This window comes from Sus scrofa, chromosome 10, assembly GCF_054392235.1.
Source record: "Sus scrofa isolate SSC_HxYL_T2T_F1_AM1 chromosome 10, Sscrofa_HxYL_maternal_Yorkshire_Landrace_v2.0, whole genome shotgun sequence".
Taxonomy (NCBI): Eukaryota; Metazoa; Chordata; class Mammalia; order Artiodactyla; family Suidae; genus Sus; species Sus scrofa.
The window spans coordinates 95,411,766-95,433,846 of record NC_139392.1 but is presented as its reverse complement, the minus strand read 5'-3'; the positions used below and the strand labels follow the sequence as shown (position 1 = coordinate 95,433,846).

At 47.8% G+C, this 22,081-nt stretch overlaps 1 protein-coding gene across 1 annotated transcript in view; it reads right to left on the bottom strand.

Moving 5' to 3' along the window:
* Positions 1–8,228: 8,228 nt before the first annotated feature.
* Positions 8,229–22,081, bottom strand: part of LOC100625534 (uncharacterized) — a 28,260-nt gene continuing 14,407 nt past the window's right edge. Inside the window, exons 3-6 of the mRNA XM_021065071.2 lie at positions 22,038–22,080; positions 12,232–12,426; positions 11,166–11,606; positions 8,229–10,587 (exon numbers count right to left, since the gene is read on the bottom strand). Coding sequence (XP_020920730.2) covers positions 12,289–12,426; positions 22,038–22,080 — 181 coding nt within the window. The 3' untranslated portion in view covers positions 8,229–10,587; positions 11,166–11,606; positions 12,232–12,288. The remainder of the gene's footprint in view (positions 10,588–11,165; positions 11,607–12,231; positions 12,427–22,037; position 22,081) is intronic.

Sequence of the window (22,081 nt, the reverse complement as noted above, 5' to 3'; positions counted from 1 at the left end):
TGAATATTCTCAATGACCTAAAGAAAAACATAGACAAAGAACTAAAGCAAATCCCCAAAAAATGATGTGTAAACAAAATGAGAATATCCATAAAAAGATTTTAAAAACATAAGAGGCACCAAAAATAAATTCTGGAGCGACATGTAATAGTTAAAATGGAAATTCACTAGAGAGATTCAACAGCAGGTTTGAGCAAGGCAGACAGATCAGCAAACTTAAGACAGGATAATGAAAATTATTCAGTCTGAACAAGTAAAAAGAAAAAAGAAAAGTGAATGGAGCCCAAGGGGCCTGATGGAGCACCATCAAGTGAGCCAGCATATGCATATCGAAGTCCCAGAAGGAGAGAAAGGGCAGAAAGAACATTTGAAAAAATAATAGTAAAAAATGGTCCAAATTTGATGAAAGACACGAACCTACAAATCTAGGATGTTCAATGAACTCCAAATAGGTTAAACTCAAAGAAATCTGTGTGAACTACATTATAATTAAACTATTAAAAGACAAAGACAAAAAGAGAATATTGAAAGCAACAAAAAAATCCACAAACTCATCAAATCCACAGAAGCCTCAATAAGGTAAATAGCCAATTTCTCATCAGAACTCTTGGAAGCCAAAAGACAGAGCACTGCCATGTTTAAAGTGCTGAAAGAAAAAAAAAAACCTGTTAAACAGAGAATTCTACATCTAAGAAGACAGCCATTTCAAATGTGGTCGAAATTAGACATTCCCAGAAAAACAAAATCTGGGAGTTCATTACCTCTAGGCTTGCCCTACAAAAAGTGTTAAAGGTAGTCCCTCAGCTAGAAACGAAATAACACTAGAAAGCAATCAAAGCTGTGTAAAGTAACAAAGATGTCCAGTGAAGGTAAATACCTGTACAAATATAAAAGCAAGTCTTATTGTACTTTGGCTTATAGTTCTACTTTTTTGCTATAAAATTTAAAAATATATTTATGAATCTATATCTCTGGGCACAACTGTATAAAGGTGCAATTTGTGACAACAACAGTATAAAAAGAACAGAGAGGACAGAATTGTATAGGAACAGTTTGTATGCTTTTAAATATAAATTGGTTGCAACTCAAAATAGAATATTTTAAATTTAAGATGTTAAATATAATCTCCATGGTAACCACAAGGAAAATCTCTTTAAAAATGTAGACACAAAAAAGAAATGAAAAGAGGATTAAATGGTTTACTATTAAAAAAAATCAATGAAACGCAAAAGAAGGTAGTAGTGGAGGAAATGAGGTATAAGGACAAAATAGGTATAAGGATACAGAGGTCAAATAGCAAGACGGCAGCAGTAGGTTCTTTCTTATCAGTAATTACTTTAAACTCTTCGATCAAAAGGTAGAGATCATCGAATGAATTAAAAAAAACATAATCCAACTATATGTGGTCAACAAGAGACTCACTTTAGACTCACAAACACAAATAGGGTTGAAAATGAAAAGACTGAAAAGCTATTCCATACAAAGTAACCAAAAGGGAGCTGAGACGGCTAAACTAATACCAGACAAAATAATCTTTAAAGAAAAAACTGTTAAAAGAGACAAAACGTTATATAGGTATGCATGCAGCAAAAAACAGAGCCCCAAAATATATGAAGTGAGAACCTGATAGAATTGAAGAGAGAGATAAAGTTACAAATAAGAGCTGGAGACTTCAATACGTCAAATGCAATGATGGATAAACCAATTATACAGAAGATCAATGAGGAAATGGAGAGCTTGTACAACACCTACGCAGCAAAAGAACACACATTTTCCCGAGTGGACGATAACATTCTCCAAGGTGGAGCATATTTTAAGTCACGAAACAAGTCTCAATAAATTGAGAAGAACTCAAATCATACAAAGCATCTTGTCTGATCACAGTGAAAAAAAGCCAGAAATCAATAACAAAGAGAAAACTGGAAAATTCACAAATATGTGATAAACAACACAATCTTAACAACCAGTGCATCAAAAGAGAAAGCACAAGGGAAATGGGAAAATACTCAGGGATAAATGAAAAACTACCGCAACACACCAAAACTTATGGGCTGCAGCAAAGCCGGTGCTCAAAGGGAAATTTACAGCTATCAATGCCTAAACATAAAATGAATATCACATCAATAAACTAACTTTATACTGGAAGAGAAAACTAAACCCAAAGCTAGCAAAAGAAGAGAAATAATAAAGATTAGAGAGAATATAAATAAACTAGACAATAATAAAACAATAGAATTAATCAAACCAAAGACGGTTCTTTGGAAAGATCAACAAAGTTAGCAAACCTAGATTGACAAAGATAAAAGAGTAAAAATGCAAATAACTAAAGTCGAAAATGAAAGTGGGGCATTACTAACGACCTCAAGAAATAGAAAGGATTATAAGAGAACACTGTGAGTAATTATATACCAACAAATTGAATTATCTAAAAGAAATGGACAAATTCCTAGAAAAACACAAATTATCTAAACAGACTCAACAATGAGGGGTGTGGGGAGATGCACTGAAAGTTGGGGATGGAAATGCTATAAAATTTAGTTGTGATGACTGTTGTACAACTATAAATGTAATACAATTCATTGAGTAATTTAAAAAAAAGAATTGCACAATTAAAAAAAAAAACAGACTCAACATGAAATGGAAAATCTCAACAGACCTATAACAAGCAGAAGTTGAATCATCATCAAATATCTCCCAACAAAGAAAAGTCCAGGACCAGATGGCTTCACTGTAAATTCTACCAAACATTCAAAGAAAAACTGGCACCAATCCTTCACAAAATCTCCCAGAAATTAAAAAAAGAGAGAATACTTCCTATCTCATTCAATGAACCTAGCACTACCCTGATACCAAAGCCAGATGATGACATCATAAGAAGAGAAAACTACAGGAGTTCCCACAGTGGCACAGTGAGTTCATGATGTGGTGTTGTCTCTGTGGTGGCACAGGTTTGATCCCTGGCCTGGGTTAAGGATACAGCATTGCCACAGCTGTGGCGTAGGTGGCAGCTTTGATTCGGATTCTTTCCCTGGCCTGGGAATTTCCATATGCCATGGATGTGACCATAAATTTTTTTAAAAAATACTGAAAGATAGTGAAATATTTCCCCATAAGATTAATAGCAATATAAAGACACTCACTTTCAATCTTTCAGTTCAGCATTGTACTAGTAATTCCAGCCAGAGCAATTAGAAAAGAAAAATAAAAAATATCCCAAGTGGAAAGGGAGAAGTTAAACTATCTCAATTTGCAGACCACACAGTCCTACATATAGAAAACCCCAAAGAATCCACAATGTAGCTACTACAGCTACTAAGGGAATTCAGCAAAGCTGCAGGGTTTAAGATCAATGCACAAAGATCAGGTTTATTTCTATACACATGCAATGTACAACCTGAAACGGAAGGTAAGAACGTACTTCAATGTGCAATAGCATCTAAAAGAACAAAATACATAGCAATAAACTTAACCAAGGTGGTAAAAGATCTATACAATGATAAAGAGACAAAGCACTGCTGAAAAAAATTTAAGAAAACCTAAATAAATGGAAAGACATCACTTGCTCACATGTAGGAAGATAATATTGTTAAAGTGTCCATATTACCTGAAGTGATAAAGATTGAATACCATCCCTCTCAAATTCAAGCCACATTCTTTGCAGAAATGAAAAAGATGACCCTCAAATTAACGTGGACTGCGATGGCCCCGAAGGGCCGAGAAACGGCCTAAATGAAGGGTCTGTGCTTCCTGTGCTCTTATACACTGAATCTGTGAGAATTATCAGCTTAGTGCAGTCAAGATTGAAGTGAGAAAGACAAAAGCCTTAAAGCTTTCTCATTAACCAAAAGACTGCGAATCTCCCTATAGGTACATGAGTTACAGAAAACAGTTTCTCAAGAGACGCTATTATTGTGCACAGCCTCAAAATCATTATATTCCACAGCATATTATTTATTTGAAATTAAGTATTTACAGTCTAAATGACACAAAAAGGAACTTTTGGGAAATAAATTATCCAAGTCATTAGGATTAAGATCGAAAACAGGTATAAATGCTGACACAGAAGGCTTTGACCCAAATTGGGTTAAAATTTATTCTCACAGATTCAGTGCAATCTCTGTCAAAATCCCATTGATTTTATTTTATTATTATTATTATTATTATTTGCAGAAGTAGAAAATCCATCCTAAAATTTATATGAAGTGTCAAGGGACCCCAGAGAGCCAAAACAATCTTAAAAAATAGCAAAGCTGACAGTCTCAAACTTTCTGATTTTAAAAACTTACTCACCACAAAGCTATAGGAATCAAGCCAATGTGGTCCTGGCCAAAAGACCAAAACAACAATGGACTGTAATGTGCAGCCCAGAAATAAACCCCACATGTAAAATCGAATGATAGTCAACAAAGGTGTCAGGAACATTAATAAGGGAAAGAACAGTCCTTTCAACAAACGGTGTTGGGAAAACTACGTATCCTCAAATGAAAAAATGACATTGGACCCTAACATATATTACATGCAAAAAGTAACTCAAAATGCATTAAAAGCCTAAATGGAAGAGTTAAAAGTATAAAGCTCTTAGAATAAAATATAGAGGAAATTTTCATGATTTTGAATTTGGCAATGATTTCTGGATGTGACACCAAAAGCTCAGGCAGCAAAAGGAAAAAATAGATAAGCCAAATGACATCACAATTTAAAACCTCTGGCACTGCTGTGAGCTGTGGTGTAGGTCACAGATGCGGCTCTGGTCTGGTGTGGCTGTGGCTGTGGTGTAGGCCGGCAGCTGTAACTCAGATTGGAGCTCTAGCCTGAGAACCTCCATATGCCGCAGGTGCAGCCTAAAAAGATTAAATAAATAAATGCTGCTGGCAAGGATGCAGAGAAACTGGAACCCTTGTCCGCTGTTAATGGGAACATAAAATCACACGGCTGCTGGGGGAAACAGTGTGACGATTCCTCAAAAAATGAAAAAAATTAGAATTAGCATCTGATCTAGCAGTACCATTTTGGGATATGCGCCCAGAAGGATGGAAAGCAGGGATTCCGGCAGGGATCTGTGGGTGGATTTTCATAACAATGTTATTCACAACGGCCGGAAGTTGAAAGCCACCCAAGTGTCCATTAATGGATGAATGGATAAACCAAAGGAGGTATTCTATATAAAATGGAAAATTATTCAGCCTTTGAAAGGAATGAAATGCTGACACATGCCACGACATGGAAGACCCTTGATGACATTATGCCTAGTGAAATAAGTCACAAAAGAATAAACACTGCATGACTGCACTTACACAGGTAGCTCTGAGAGTCAGATTCACGGAGACAGGAGAGGGGCGACTGCAGGGCCGGGAGGGAGGGAGGGAGGGTGGAGAGTTTGTTTACCGACAGCCAAGCTCAGTTCTGCAGAGGCAAAGAGTTCGAGATGTTGACGCTGGTGCTGGCTGGACAGCCACGTGAATGTATTTAATGCGAATGAACCGTCCAGTGAAAAGTAGCTACGTGGTAAAGTCTCTGCTATGTATATTTCACCACAGTTTTTTAAAAAGAAAGATTTACATTCCTGGCATTTTTAATGTCTTACAAACATTTGCAAAATTACCTTTAATTCTTCTCTTTTCTGAGTCAATAGTTCTCATCTTCCCAGGGTTCTTGGTAATAAATGCTAATAAGAGGCTCCTAATCTCTGGTATACGCTTGATTTTTTTGAGAAAAATTGAATCTAAGTTTACAAAACTTGTTGAACCTGTGACTTGAATCAAAGAATGAAGGGCTTATGATTTTGTTTCCATAGCATCTCTGAAAAACTCAGCAAACTTCTTTGTAAGTGGTGTTGAAAAGCACTCTCTCTAAAAATCAGAGGCAAGACATGACCTGTTACCTCTGCTTCTATTGAATAAGGTTGAGGCCTCTGCACTAAAGAAGCCGCAATACAAGGAGTACTGTTGTAACAGAAAAGACCAGTTGTAACCCTTTATAGTCGTTATGGGTGGTCTTCAAAATGACCCCCAAAATACAGAGACAAAGTATAAAAATTAAGGAGAAAATTTGGCAAAGTTGCCAAATAGAAAATCAACAGGCAAAACTCAATTGCATTTCAATATACTAACAATATACAGAAAACATTAAAATGCCATTTATAATAGCAATTAAGAAAAAGCTATCTAGGGAGTTCCCATCATGGCTCAGCAGTAAGAACCCAACTAGCATCCTTGAGGATGCAGGTTTGGACCCTGACCTCGGTCAGTGGGTTAAGGATCCCGCGTTGCTGCGAGCTGTTGCGAAGGTCACAGATGCGGCTCAGATCCCAAGTTGCTGTGGTTGTGGCACATGCCTGAAGCTGCAGCTCCAATTCGATCGCTAGCCTGGGAACTTCCACATGCTGTGGGGGCGGCCCTTAAAAGAAAAAAGAAAAAGAAAGTTATCTAGTACTATTGTCATTGAAACTGATCTTCAGCCTCTGTTCTGGCCCAGATCTGCTATTCAGTGCTAGCTTTGGATGAGACGTCAACTGTTTCATGTCATTTCCTGTATCCCTGAACCTGTGTGATCATAAGACTGTGTATGAGTGAAATACAAAGTATGTCATCATATTTTATTGCTGACATATAAATCTTTACAAATACAGGTAAACATTCTGTGTGTAACTTGGAGGGAAAAATCTTAGGTTCTTTCCATGTTGAAACGTTGGTTGTGGTATAACTATGTATTTATTATTGTAGAAGTAAAATTCCACAATAATTCATGATGGTTGTGAAAGCAGTTAATTTTATGCAGAAAAGCAATGATCAAGAGTTTGCAAATAGGAGTTCCCGTCGTGGCTCAGAGGTTAACGAATCTGATGAGGAACCATGAGGTTTCAGGTTCGATCCCTGGCCTTGCTCAGTGGGTTAAGGATCCAGCGTTGCCGTGAGCTGTGGTGTAGGTCGCAGATGCGGCTCGGATCCTGCATTGCTGTGGCTGTGGTGTAAGAGGGCGGCTACAGCTCCGATTAGACCCCTAGCCTGGGAACCTCCATATGCTGTGGAGCAGCCCAAGAAAATGGCAAAAAGACCAGAAAAAAAAAAAAAAGAGTTTGCAAATAGCTAAATAGTTAAGGGGAAAGACTGCAGGTTAATAGGAATAGTAAGGATGCATTAGCTAGATACATTTAAGATGAACACGAAATCATGTTTGAACTAGGAAATGCTCTAAACTTTATGCAATTATATAAGCACAGTACTAAGAATTAGATTACGTGATTATTCTAGTCATCGTAGGGTTGCTTGGCATACTAGCACTCATTACATTAAACAGAATCATCTTTAAAATCTGCATTTAATTTTCAGTTACTTAGTTTCATTTAAACCATGAGCTCTTGGGGGGAAAAGTATTGTTTGGGAATCCTTCAGATCTCATGAAGATAAATTAAAAGTGTATTGCTGGAGTTCCCGTCGTGGCGCAGTGGTTAACGAATCCGACTAGGAACCATGAGGTTGCAGGTTTGATCCCTGGCCTCGCTCGGTGGGTTAAGAATCCGGCGTTGCCGTGAGCTGTGGTCTAGGTGGCAGATGCGGCTCGGACCCCGCATTGCTGTGGCTGTGGCGTAGGCTGGCGGCTACAGCTCCGATTCGACCCCTAGCCTGGGAACCTCCATATGCCGCGGGAGCAGCCCTAGAAAAGACCAAAAAGGGGGGGGGGGGTATTGTTATGTTTGCCACTTCAACTTTCCTCGAGGAAGAAAAGATCCAGCCAATAAAACATAAAAAATATGCAGGTGAAAACCTGCAGAAGAAAGCAATGTTCTTCAAGAAGCGCCTGCCTTTCGCTGCATGTCCTCTGTGAGCAAGAGGGCATCCGGCACTCGGCGGCTTCGCTGAGGGAGCCACCTGTCGGCTCCGAGAACCGAGCGCGCCTGCCTTGCAACAGCCAACTAATTTTCCATACTAAAGTGTTACTGTAAAAATTGAAATATTTTCTCGTATCTTAAATTTCCTGATACATTTTTATACTTATGCATGTGTTTCAGACACTTATTTAATTTCCTGAAATCCGTTTTTTCCATGGCTTTGGCCAAATATGTTTTGTCATTTGGCTATTTGGTATTTGGTGAAAATGTATTTGATACCCCTCTAGTGACTCCAAATATGTCTAAAAAATTATCTGCAAGACCATTATGGAGAAAATGTTGAAACTTATCTGGAAACTATTATAGAATACCTTAAAGAAATATATGTATAGATAGAAAGGCCCAAGATTATAAAGATTTTATTTTTCACCAAAGGGATATACAGATCCAATGTGATTTTAACAAAAAGCCCAAAGAGATTTTTGTGGAACTTTTTGAGTTAGATATAAAATTTCTGGGAGTTCCCGTTGTGGCACAGGGGAAACAAATCCGACTAGGAACTATGAGGTTGCCAGTTGGATCCCTGGCCTCGTTCAGTGGGTTAAGGATAGGCGTTGCCGTGAGCTGCGGTGCAGGTCACAGACGCAGATCAGATCCTGTGTGGCTGTGGCTGTGGCGCAGGCCGGCAGCTGAAGCTCTGATTCAACCCCTAGCCTGGGAACTTCCGTATGCCGTGGGTGTGGACCTAAAAGCAAAAATAAAATAAATAAAATAAAATGAATAAAATCATAAAATTTCTGTGGAAGGGCAGGAAGCCAAGAACAGCCAAGACATCACTGAAGAGAATACATGGGGACCTGCCCAATAGCAGGACTGATGAAATTATAGTTATCAACCCAGAGTTCGGAAACAGACCTGTACGTTTGGAAATTCATTTTTTATAATTTGTAAATATGAATACCTTTTATGAGTAGGATCAAAATATGAAATTATCTGATTTGTAAAAAACCACAAATTTAATTTAACTGGCACGTTAAAGAATGTACTCCAAGGAAAGAAGACTTCTTTTTTCTTTCTTAGGCACCCGCAGCACATGGAGTTCCCGGGCCAGCGGTCAGAACCAAGCTGCGGTTGTGACCGACACCACGGCTGAAGCACCAGCGACTCCTTCAGCCCACCGTGCCGGGCCAGGGATTGAACGTGCGTCCTGGCGCAGCAGAGAGGGGGCTGAGCCTGCTGCGCCACAGCAGGGACTCCAGCAGACCTCCCAATGTTAGATTTTCCTTACCTTACCTCCCACACAATTGGGGGATTATTTTTATTCCAATTAATTTACCCCGCCCCATAGTAAAATTCCCACATGCACACTTTTAACCATGTTATCAAAATACTCTAACAAATAGGATAGACTCTCTTCTGCCTTGAATGCTGAGTGCATGTGTTATTAGTGGGATTATGGGTTTGTTTTGGCTGGCTTTAGCAGCGGCATTATTCCAGATTCTGATGCTCAAGCTAGGCAAAACAAGCTTTTCTACAAAGAGAGAAAAACTATCCAGCAAATCAGCCAGTGCGTTAGAAACCCCACAAAACGGATCAAAACGTTGATGCATCCGTGTGCATCAACGCTACAAACTCTCTCAGGAGGTACGTTTTCTGAGCGCTCAGAGTTAATCTCCTGGTGGCCTGTGATTCTGCTGTTTTGAAAGCAACCGTTTCCCTGCGCAGTGACCCAGCCACCCAGCCTGCATCTCTGCTCCCAGCTCGAAGCTCAATTCCTCAATCGCGGAGTCCACGGCCTCCGTTTCCTTCGAGGACCCCGCAGCATCTAGGGTGCTATCGGCCCGGGAATAGACTCTGCGGAGGTTTGAGGAAGAACGAGGATTGGAGAAAGGACAGAAGTCGGGGAGGAGGGCGGGTGACGAGGGTACGTGTAAGTGGTGACACAGACGGTCTCAAGACCGTAACGCAGCGGAAAATACTTACAATATTAAATGCAAAATCAGATCGTAAAACATGTGCAATATCATCCTGTGTTTTGTAAGAAACAAATGGCATTTTTACACGTACGCCCTCACACGCGTAGGCACATCCGCACAAGACTCTAGCAGAAAGGCGGGCACCACATCGGCGGCGATTTGTTGTGGTGTGTGATTTCCACCTCCATTTGTATGTCGAGTCGTTTCAACTTTTCTAAAATGAATATGTGTTATCTCATAACTAAGTAAAAATCATGTTTAAATATAAAACCAAATTTTCCACCTCTGGCTTTGAGAGAATGACAGAGTTCAGACTTGTCTTTCCACCGAAACAGCTAGAACATTAGACATAGTATGTTAAACAAGCCATCCTCAAAATAGCCGGGGTCCGTAAAATTCCTTTTAGATGTTAAACAATAGACCGTGCAGGACTGCGATCCTTTAGAAAGGGGAACAACAGGGATGAGCAGCCTAGCTTTCTTCCTGAAGGCAAGTTTGGTCTTGGCGCGGGTAGGGAGAATGGGGCCAGGAGCCTAGGAGGCCGAGGGGCCCAGGAATCTGAGGAGCCCAGGAGGCTGAGGAGCCCAGGAGGCAGGAGCCCAGGAGGCCGAGGCAGCCGCATTTGTGAGGCAGAGCGTGGAGGAGGAGGTCTCTCAGGCAAAGGGCTCGGGAATCTGCGTAGGAGTTCTCTTGGGTCTTCAGCTGGACATCATTTGCTCATGATCAAGGTGAAACTCCTGAGTTTGCAAAGAGCAAATACCAGGGAAAGACGAGGTTCTGGGAGCTGTAAGCAGAGCAATTTCCAAACTTACACAGAGCTAGGAATTGTTCATACTTCTACAGCCAGACCTGGATGAACCAATGAACCACTGCCTTAGTAGTGATGCTGAACGGGCCCTGCAGAAAAGACAGCCCGCCCGCCGTGCTTCCCACTTCACCTGCAGCTCCTCCTGCGCCGTCTGCTTGATGCCTCCACGGACTAGCTGCGACCGTCTCTTATACGGTAACACGCATCATGACATTTGCCATCCTGCCCCTTTGAAGTGTACAGTGCAGTTCAGTGGCATTAAACACAGCACTGCCTTCCATCCGCAGGACCCGCTCAGCTTCCCAGACAAACCCCGCCCACGCTGAGCGCTAACTCCCACTCCCCCGTCCCTTGGCCCCTGCCGCCCCCGTCCTACTTCCTGTCCCTGTGAATCTGACAAGCCAGGTATCTCAGAGAGGTGGAATTATGAATACCTATTTTTCTGTGACCGGCTTATTTCACTGAGTGTAAAGGCTTGAGAGTCATCCATAGTGCAGCCTTTTAAGGCCCAATACATTCTTCACGGATGGACCACATTTTGTCTATTCACTCACCATCCGTCGATACTTGGGATGTGTTCCTTTTTGAATCAAGAAAACCTGCTTCCAGGTTGAAAACATTAGGTGAAGCTCACGTCTCAGAAGCTCCTTTAGCTGTGCCTGTGCTGAGCACTGAGCTCTGAAACGCCCGGTGCTTACTCGGTGCCCTGAGGCCCCACGTGACACCCGCTTCCTTCCGAACGTGTGGCTCCGGACCCAGGGCTCCACTCTCTCCCGTGGTCACCAGCGGTGCTGTGGGGGCGTCTCCATCACAGACCCAAACCGGGAGCCGGTGCTGCAACTTCCTTGCCAGCTTGAAAATCCAGACCCTCGTCCGAAAGGCGGGGAAAAAGGGCTGTGAGAGCTACATTGAAAGCCTCTTCTCTCTTCCAAGGTTGTTCTTGCTCGACTTGCATCATATTTTTCATTTGCTGTTCATTCTTGTTGTACGAAAATCTAAGAATTGCCATTATTAGCATGAATTTTACTATTCATCTCCATATCGGGCACTACAGTTTTAAATGTAAACATCAGAGCATTTAACTTATATGCAGAATCACTGAATGACGAATTCTGTTTTCTGGCTTGACCCTGGACCAGGCCTCCACCCACCAAGGCAGATAGCAACCCAGGGATCCCTGTGACCAGCTGTGGCCAGGCCCAGGGGGCTGCGGGGGAGGGTCCCCACTGTCCTGGCTGTTTGGGGAAACAGAGGAGAGACCACTGCCTGGGAGGCAAGGTGGAAAGTTTGTTTGAAAAACATTCACGATGGAAGCAGTGAAAAGGCAGCATCAAGGTCAGAGGCGCAGCAGCCACCCTGGGGGACAGGGAGGCCTGGGGCCAGCACCGGGCCGCCCTCAATCTGTAGGCGCAGAGACCATGGCATCACTGGTGAGGTGACCTGGGGCAAACCGGGGTGAACTGGAGACTTGGTGGCATGATGTGGAGCTTGGAAAAAAATAAATAAACTGCATTTTCTTTGCAATTATGTAGTCAGGATAAGAAAAACACTGACTTTGCACAAAACTTCCAAATGAAATCTTTTCAAAAACTCTTGTGAAACTTGCTTTGGAAAACATACCTCAGTACATCAGGATTTATCCTCGCAACAGCTGCACAGAGTCCTCACCAAGACTTTCTAGGAAGCGCTCCTCCTAGTCGGAAGCCTACTGGCCTGAGAGACGCAGAGCAGGGCAGGGCAGCTCAGAGCCCCTATTGCAACCACCTCTAAGGCAGAAGTTGGAATTTCATGGACGATTTCCGGGCCCCCTTTTCTCTGTAACATGGACATTTCTTGTTATCTAATTTTCAAAAATGTTGTGGAAAGACCACATAATGAAAGATCCGCCCTCTTGGATTTTCTTTTTTTTAATCTTTTTGGGGCCACACCCGCAGCATATGGAAGTTCCCAGGCTAGGGGTTGAATCCAAGCTGCAGATGCCAGCCTACGCCACAGCCACAGCAACTCAGGATCCTTAACCCACTGAGCGAGGCCAGGGATCAAACCACCTCCACACGGACGCTAGTTGGGCTCGTTCCCACTGAGCCACCAGGGGACTCCCGCCCTCTTAGACTTTAAGCATGGTCTGCATGCTACACAGCACCTGGGGCCTGGAGCTGTGAACATGGCCCTGGCTATGCAAAAACTTGGCATTTCGTATCATTTGAAGGGTTTGGAAACCAATCAAACTCGATCAGAGAGGAAAAAGCTCAAACAAACAAGCTAACTTTACATCTAAAGCACCTAGAGAGAGAAGAACAGACAAGACCTAAAGTCAGCAGAAGGAAAGAGATCATAAAGCTCAGAGCAGAAATCAATGAACTAGAAACAAAGAAAACCATCGAAAAGATCAATGAAACGAAAAGCTGGTTCTTTGAAAAGATCAACAAAATCGATAAACCCTTAGCCAGACTTATCCAGAAAAAGAGAGAGAGAGCACTCAAATCAAGAAAAGTAGAAATGAAAAAGGAGCAGTAACAGCAGACATCACAGAAACACAAAGGAGCCTAAGAGACTACTATATATGCAACTATACGCCAATCAAACAGAAAACCTACAAGAAATGGACAAATTCTTTGAAAGGCACAATCTTCCAAGACTAAAAACCAAGACGAAATAGAAAAGATGAACAGACCAATCACAAGAACTGAAATTGAAACTGTGACTTAACAACGTCCAACAAACAAACGTCCAGGACCAGATGGCTTCACAGGAGAATCCCATCAAAGTTTCAGAGAAGAGCTAACACCTCTCCTTCTGAAACTATTCCAAAAAACTGCAGAGGAAGGGACACTCCCAAACTCATTCTATGAGGCCACCATCACCCGACACCAAAACCAGACAAAGATACCACCAAAAAAAAGAAAACCACAGGCCAGTTTCACTGATGAACACAGATGCAAAAAATCTCAACAAAATACTAACAAACCGCATCCAACACGACATTAAAAGGACCGTACATCATGATCAAGTGCGATTTATCCCAGGGATGCAAGGGGTCTTCAATATCCACAAATCCATCCGTGTGATACACCACATTAACAAGCGGAAGAATAAAAACCACGTGATCCTCTCCATAGACGCGGAAAAAGCCTTTGACAAAATCCAACACCCATTTCTGATAAAAACCCTTCAGAGAGTGGGCATGACGGGAACCTACCTCAACATCAGAAAGGCCACATGTGACAAACCCACAGCAAACATCATTCTCAAACGGTGAAACGCTGACAGAATCAGGAACAAGGATGTCCGCTCTCGCCACTACTCTTCAACACAGTTCTGGAAGTCCTAGCCATGGCAGTCAGAGAAGTAAAGGAAATAAAAGGAAACCAAATCGGAAAGGAAGAAGTAAAACTATCACTATTTGCCCATGACATGATACTGTACCTACGGAATCCTAAAGTTGCTACCAGAAAACTGTTAGAGCTCATCCATGAATTTCGCCAAGTTGCAGGATACAAAATTAATACACAGAATCGATGGCATTTCTATACACTAACAGTGAGAGATCAAAAAGAGAATTAGGGAAGCAATTCCGTTGACCATCGCATCCAAAAGAATAAAATACCTAGGAGTAAGCCTACCTAAAGAGACAAAAGACCTGTACTCTGAAAACTATAAGACACTGATGAAAGCAATCAAAGATGACACAAATAGATGGAAAGACATCCCATGCTCTTGGATGGGAAGAGTCAATATTATCAAAATGACTACACTACCCAAGGCAGTCTACAGAGTCAATGCAATCCCTATCAAAGTACCAAGGACATTTTTCACAGAACTCAAACAAAATATTTTAAAGTTTGTTTGGAAACACAAAAGACCCAGAATAGCCAAAGACATCCTGAAAAAGAAAAATGGAGCTGGAGGAATCGGGCTCCCGGACTTCAGACTATACCACAAAGCAACAATCATCAAAACCATATGGCACTGGTACAGAGACAGACATATAGATCAGTGGAACAGGACAGAAAGCCCAGAATTAAACCCACGCACCTACAGCCAACTCATCTATGACAAAGGAGGCAAGACTATACAATGGAGGAAAGACAGCTTGTTCAACAAGTGGTGCTGGGAAAACTGGACAGCCGCATGGAAAAGAAGGAAATCAGAACACTCCCTAACACCATACACAAAAAGAAACTCAAAAGGAATTAAAGACCTAGATATAAGACCAGACACTATAAAACTCCTGGAGGAAAACATAGGCCAAACACTTTCCCACATAAATGACAGCAACATCTTCTCAGATCCATCTCTCAGAGTCATGACAGTAAAAACAAAAATTAACAAATGGGACCTAATCAAACTGAAAGGTTTCTGCACAGACAGGGAAACCCTAAACAAAATGAAAAGACAACCCACAGAATGGGAGAAAAATCTTTGCAAATGAATCGACTGACAAGGGATTCATCTCCAAAATGTATCAACACCTTCGGCAGCTCCATACCAAAAACACAAACAACCCCATCAATAAATGGGCAGAAGATCTAAACAGGCAGTTCTCCAAAGAAGACATACAGATGGCCAAGAAACACATGAAAAGATGTTCAACATCACTCATTACCAGAGAAATGCAAATCAAAACCACTCGGAGGTACCACCTTACACCCGCCAGAATGGCCAGCATCCAAAAGTCTACAAACAATCAGTGCTGGCGAGGATGTGGAGAAAAAGGAACCCTATGACACTGCTGGTGGGGTTGTAAAGCGGTGCAACCACTGTGGAAAACAGTATGGAGATTCCTCAGAAAACTAAACATGGAACGACCATTTGATCCAGCAGTCCCACTCCTGGGCACCTACCCAGAGAAAACCATGACTCGCAAAGACACACGTGCTCCAATGTTCGTTGCAGCACTATCTGCAATAGCCAAGACATAGAAACAACCTCAATGTCCATCGACATAGGAGTGGATCAAGAAGATGTGGTCCATATACACAATGGAATATTACTAAGCCATTAAAAGGAACGAAATACCGGCGTTTTCAGCAACATGGATGGACCTAGAAATTATCATGCTGAGTGAAGTCAGCCATACAATGAGACACCAACATCAAATGCTTTCACTGACATGTGGAATCTGAAAAAAGGACAGATCGAACTTCTTTGCAGAACAGATGCTGACTCACAGACATTGAAAAACGTATGGTTTCCAAAGGAGACAGTTTGGGGGGTGGGAGGACGCGCTGGGGTTGTGAGATGGAAATCCTATAAAACTGGATTGTGATGATCATTGTACAGCTATAAATGTAATCAATTTCATTGAGTAATAAAAGAGAGAGAGAGAGAGGAAGCCATCCTCTGTGATGCGCGTTCTGACCGGCTGCCTGGCGGTGGGGACTGCAGAGGAAGAGGAGGCAGGGCTGCCCCTGGTCGCCACGGCTCACAGGCACCCGGCAGCTCCTTGGGGCCTCGTCTAGGAAGGGCATGTTCTGCCCGGGTACCAGGTGACCAATAGCCCCGTGGCTCTGCTGCACACAGGAGCACCCACAAAGCCCCCTGTCCCTTAGGTACCCGCCTCCTGCAGAGCCAGGCCCCAGCAGAGCCCACTTCTCAGGGCCTGCCCGCTCTGGAGGTGCTCACCTGGCACCTGTCCACATGCGGGGGGCAGGGGAGAGACACATGCCGGGAGGCTACTGGTGTGGGGGCGGCAGGGGAGGCGCCCCCAGGCCATGGCCGGTTACGGGACAGGAGGGAGTGGGTGGGGTGACAGTCGGGGCTGAGGCGAGGTTACGTCCAGCTGAGACGGGCCCTTGTTCGTGTAAAACACACCAGGGACGCGAGGAAGAGCATTGCTGCCTCGGTGAGAATGTTTATATCGGTTCCATGTTGAAACAATACAATGGATATGATGTTTACATATCTGATTGGGGCTCACTTCCCCTGGTTCTTTTCACTTCTTAAGTGTGGCCACTGGGAAGTTTACATGACCTGAGGGCTGGACGAGAGGATGCGGCTGCCCAGCAGGCTGGCCATTGATTAAAGGCTGCAGTCGTCTTGGGTGGCCCTGGGCCCCCTGCCAGGTGTGCTCAGGTGACTGTGTCTGAGCCAGGTGACGGGAGAACATCCCCTGGGACCTGTCGGAGAGGAAACAGCCTGCTCAGGTGACACAATCTCTCCGGAACCTGGAGAGATTTAATTTAAAGAGACACAGGCCAGTTTTTGCGCTGAGCTAAGTCTGATGACACAAGGCAGGTGAGGAAGCTGTGGCTCCTGGCGACAGGTAAGAACCTGCGGTCTTATTGTGCGGGGCAGTCCTGTTTCCTTGGCCGTAGCAGAAATATACTGGCTGCTCTCTCACTCGTTCCACCACCTGCGGCTGGGCCCCCGCCTGCACCCGGAGGTTAGGCCTGGCACAGGGGCAAGGACGCATGACGGAGGCAAGGAGAGTGAGGCTGGAGGGGACAGAGAGGGGCAAGGGGTTGGGTTGTGTCTGAAGTTGGGAGGGACTGTGGGACCAGCTGGGGCCTGGGCTGTGCATGGGGCTGAGGGAGGAGGAGGGGCCGGGTAGGGGCCATCGGGAAACTTCTAGACTGTGATGGGACTTTGGGTTTGGTCCAAGTGTTGCAGGCGAGGTGGTTGAATCACACTCGCTGGCGGCCTTGGCAATGAGGGGGTTGAGCAGGGGCTGGATTTGGGCAAAGCCAGGGGAGGAGACCAGCATGAGTCAGACCAGGTCAGGACACCACAGCAGGGTGTGCCCTGCAGGACGAGGGGCACAGACCATCTTCAAGGGCAGGAGGCAGAGGGAGGTGAACTCCAGGTGAGGGGCGCCCTGGTTCTGTGTGAAGAAGCTGAGCAGGGGGGTCAGGGCAGCCTGGAGTGACCCTCCGCCCCGAGAGTCAGCGTTTTAGAGGTGGCCAGAGGCGGGGAGCCAGAGCCCCACAAGGCCTGCCAGGTGGCACCGAGGGGCCTGGAGGGCAGGTCAGTTGGTCCCTGGCACGTCAGTCTCTGACCCCAGAGCACTGGTCCCTGTCCAAGGGCCTGGGCAGGCCTGGCCGCCCCGATAACCCCCGCGTGCTGAGTCCATCCCAGCCACAGCCCGGCCCACGCTCGGGCCCAGCGGGCAGGCCAGGGGTGTCCTGGAGGAGCCCTGGGGGGCTGCTCTGGGTGGCAGGGGTCTTGGGGGCTCTGACAGCCTAGGGCTGGATCCTGCCCGGGCTCCTCTCAAGAGACCACAGCGTGACTTACATCAGAGGCCGAGCCAGGGGCTGGCTCAGCGGGGGCAGTGGTGCCCGAGTGTGGCCCAGCCGGGTCGGAAGCCCGAGTGCTTTGAGGAGGAGAGGTGGCTGCAGGAAAAGCAACAGAAGTACACTGGACCTCACGCCCTGCGCTGTGGCCATGGAGGCAGAGGCCGTGGGCACTGGGGTGGCTGGAGGCGTGTGCGTGATTGGGGTGGTTCGTCCAGTGGACAAAAACCCATCTGCCATCCCTTCATTTCAGAAGATGGTTTTTCCTCTGGGGCACAATTATTCATTTTTTGGAAGCAGCAGTAGGATCGCCTGACCACAGGGGTGTGAGATACCCAAGCCTGGAGGATGGAGGCGCCACTTAGAAGCAGAACAGTCTGTGCTACCCAGTCTCCCTGGGGCAGAAAGCAGGGCCGGTGACAAGGAAGGGGGTTCTTTGCCTAAATCACAAGGTGGTAGGCTGCCCTACTCAGGCAGAAATGGGGCAGGGCAGGAGAAGGGGGAGGACAGGAGGGGGAGGGCAGAAGGAGGGGAGGGGAGGAGGGGAGGGGAGGAGAAGGGGGAGGGCAGGAGGGGGAGGGCAGGAGGAGGGGGAGCGCAGGAGGAGGGGGAGGGCAGGAGGGGGAGGGCAGGAGGAGGGGGAGCGCAGGAGGGGGAGGGCAGGAGAAGGGGGAGGGAAGCTGAACCCCTGGGAGGCTGACCAAACTTGGGACTCCTATCCCGCAGCCGTGTGGGGCCTGGGAGCCTGCATTTCCGACCTCCCTCAGGTGATTCCCGAGCTGCAGAGCGACTCAAACTGCGCAGACCAGTGTAACCCAGACTCTGCCTCCTCCAGTCTGGATGGCCAAGGGCTTGCATCTCGGCCCGTGTGCTTTCCCCTGTGGCCGACACGGATGTGCAGGCAGCGAGGACAGACAGTCAAAGGCAAGAAGGGAGGGCTCACCCAGAGCGGGGGACAGAGCCATGTCCTGAGCTTCACCTGGAGGGAAGAGCGGCGGCCCCTGAGTCGGAGGCGCCCCAAAACAGCAATGGGGGCAGGGGTGGAGGCAGAGCCACAGCCCCCTTGTCCACTCTGCTGGCCGTAATTCTAGCTTCCGTGAGAGCGTTTGCTTTCAAATGAGTGCATGACTTTAAAATCCTGTGCAAATCGCAGCTGACTTTCATCTCAAGTCTGCAGGCTGAAGCTTTGCCAGCAAGGAAGCGATCAGGTCTCTGGTGCCTCCACCGCCGGGCCTCGCGCCCTGGCCGCCCCATCACGGAGCATGCGCTGGCAGCGAGCTCCCCGTTTCCACTGTCCTTCTCTAAGCCCTGGCCCTGGGTGTCCTCGGGCCGCGGCCAGTCGATGCCGAGGCTTGGTACCAAAGCAGGACGGGGAAGGAGTCTAACTAGGGTCGCCCCTGAACCGACTCCGCGAGCGAGCGAAGGCTGCGCCTTGGCGGCTGCGGGGAGAATGCGCATGCGTCTGGCCGCCTCCCCAGGAGCTTCGGGTCCCAGCGGCCTGGGTCCCCTCGCCGCCCGGAGAGAACCCGCGCCTCCTTGCAGGCCAAGCCACGCAGGCTCTGGGCGGGGGGGACGCACGGCCGCTTCTCGTGCCTGGCCTTCAGCCCTGCGGCAGCTGGCCGTCCATGCAAATGTGTCCCGATGGACTTGCCCCTGAGTGGTCCCTCCCCTTGACCCTGGGCCGGCCCCCTGAGGACCGCGGAATACAATGGAAACTTCCAGAAGGGTTGGGGGCCTTAAATCCGCCATGCATGGCGTCTGCCTGCGCCACACTGCAGGGAGCCCAGACTGGCTGTGTGGGGACGGTGTGGACACAGAGGATCCCGGCCAGCCATGCTCTGGCCCCAGCTGAGGTGACATGGCCCACAGCCAGCCTAAGGCTCCAAGCTGCCCCAGCCGAGCCCTCCCTCTGCCCAGCAGCACAGACAGAAGAAGCAGTTTAGGCCACGCAGTTTGGGAGGTGGATGTTATGTGCCAGAACGCAACCGAAGCAAAGCTGATGGTGGTAAATAAACAGTAACTAGTTACACAAACAAAGGCAAGAGGTGACCCCACTAGTGACATGAAAGAGGAGACGGCTCAGCACAGAAGGTAGATAGCCCTGGTCAGAGAAGGCTTCCTGAAAGAGGCAACACGTGAGATGAATTCCCAAACCAGCCAAGAGGGTTGCAAGCGGATAAAATAGCAAGCGCAAAGGCCCTGAGATCAGAGAGCTCAGTCAGCCTAGACGCAGAAGACGGAAGGCTGTGGTCTGAGTGGAGCCCCAGGAGGGCCTGGGGAGACCCTCAGGGCTAAAGGCAGGGAGGTTGTATACATCAGGTCCGGCGCAGAAGCAGGGGTGCAATACTAGCCTCTGGAGGAGCCTCCTGGGACAAGAGCTGCTGAAATGACACCCACACGCAGCAGCTCCTGGGCCACAAGCACTCTCCCCCAGGGCCAAGGCATGTCCCTGGGCCAGCGGTCACTTGGCTGAAAGGGAAGGCAACACGGGTGACCGAGGCATTAAGAATCAGGGGACACCCCCTCCTTGTCACCCTGTCAGCTGCAGCCGGGTGCCCTGGGCCCCATGCCCCAGAGGCTGTCGTCTCAGCCACCCCCCCCCCCAGTGCTGTGGCAGCTTCGGGACCCCCGCCCATCACCCCTACCTGCAAGGCAGCCAGGGGACGGTCTCCAGAGCAACGAGCAGGTGCCTCACCCCAGGGCCTGTTCCCACTAGTGCCCCACGGTCCCCTCGGAGGGCATCCTGTGTGCTGCGGGCAGCCGGGAGTCTGCAAGACCCCTCTCCTGGCAGCTTCCCGTGGCGCCTCCCACGCTTCGCCCGGAGCCACGTCACCACGTGAGGGCTGGTGGTTCAGAGGCAGCAAGCGAGGCTGGGCTTCTCGCCCACCTGGGTCTGCTCGTGCGCACCTGCAGCTGGGCTCGGGAGACGCGGGCAGGGAGCCTGATGGTGTCCAGCTGGCTGGGCCCATGCGGGGGCGGGGGCGCCTCGCAGTTAGGACCCCCCAGCTCTTTGCACAGGATGCCACGCCCTGACCCTGACCTGGGGGCTCAGCGGAGGCCCCAGAGCCCACCTGGGGAGGACCCAGGAGCAGGGCCCAGGCCCGGGGCCCAGGAACCCCCCCCCTTTGGTTCGGCTTCCCCCTAACAGCCGGCTGCTGCAGAGAATGCCCTGGCTGTGCCCCACGGCAGCCCACCTGCGTCCCAGCTCCGGGTGCCCAGCACTCTTCGGCCTGCAGAGCCGGCCTGGGACCTGCATTCAGAAGCTTCCAGAAAATTCTACTGCCTCCTCGGCAGAGAGGACCTGGCCTGAAATCAGTGTTCTGCCTTCAACCTAACCCCCAGGCAGCTGCTGTCAATCCAGACCTGGCCCAGAACTCCTTCCTGCTACCGTGAAGCCAGAAAGGGTGGCCCTGTTCTCTGAGGAACAGACGAAGGGGGCTCACCCTCCGGATTACTGACCCATCAGGTGCGGACCCGCCAGGCCAAGCCGGCAGCAGCTCCTCTGTGCCCCCGGCAGGCAGGCAGCCGCTTGCTTCCCGGGAGCCGGTTACCTCTGTCTTTTCGGGGGCGGGAGCTTTGTGGACCTGGCCCCCCACTATCCAGGGGCGGAGCTGGGGCAGTTTCAGGGAGGCTCTTCCTCCCTCCCTGACCCACTGACCTTGGTTCTTTGTTTGCAGGGACGGGCCCTTGGCATTTGCCAAGCGTGGGGTGAGGACCTATCAGCTCACCCTCCTGTTGCCTCAATCAGAAGAGGTGGCCCATCTGACCTGAAGGCTGTTGAGGTGGCTGCAGGCACAGTCTGGACGGACGCCACTGTGAGCCCCGCGGGCAGGCGCCCCCTCTGATCACCCAGACCAGTGGAGGATTTGCTGGGCTGCAGAAGGAGCTCCTGCCTGCACTCAGACTCCTCGTCCTGGCCCCAGAGCTGCCCATACTGTCCAGCGGCTGGGCAGGTCTCCCGGGGTCTGCAGCCCCCTGCCTCTCCCCCCCGGCTCCTCTCCAGCCTCCCCTCCCAGGTAAACTTCCTGCGCCCAGAGGCTGCGGGGAAGCCCCGGCTGAGTCACACACAGACGCGTGTTGTTTCAGGTCCCTGTGGCTCCCTGGCTGCTCCAGGCCTGCACTGGGCAACACCGGAGCATGGGGGTAACCAGGGGTCCACACGTGGGCTGGGGCCGGGGGCTGGGAAGGTCTCACCTTGAGGAGAATTGCAGGATGCTGAGAGCCCGCTGTCTGCACAC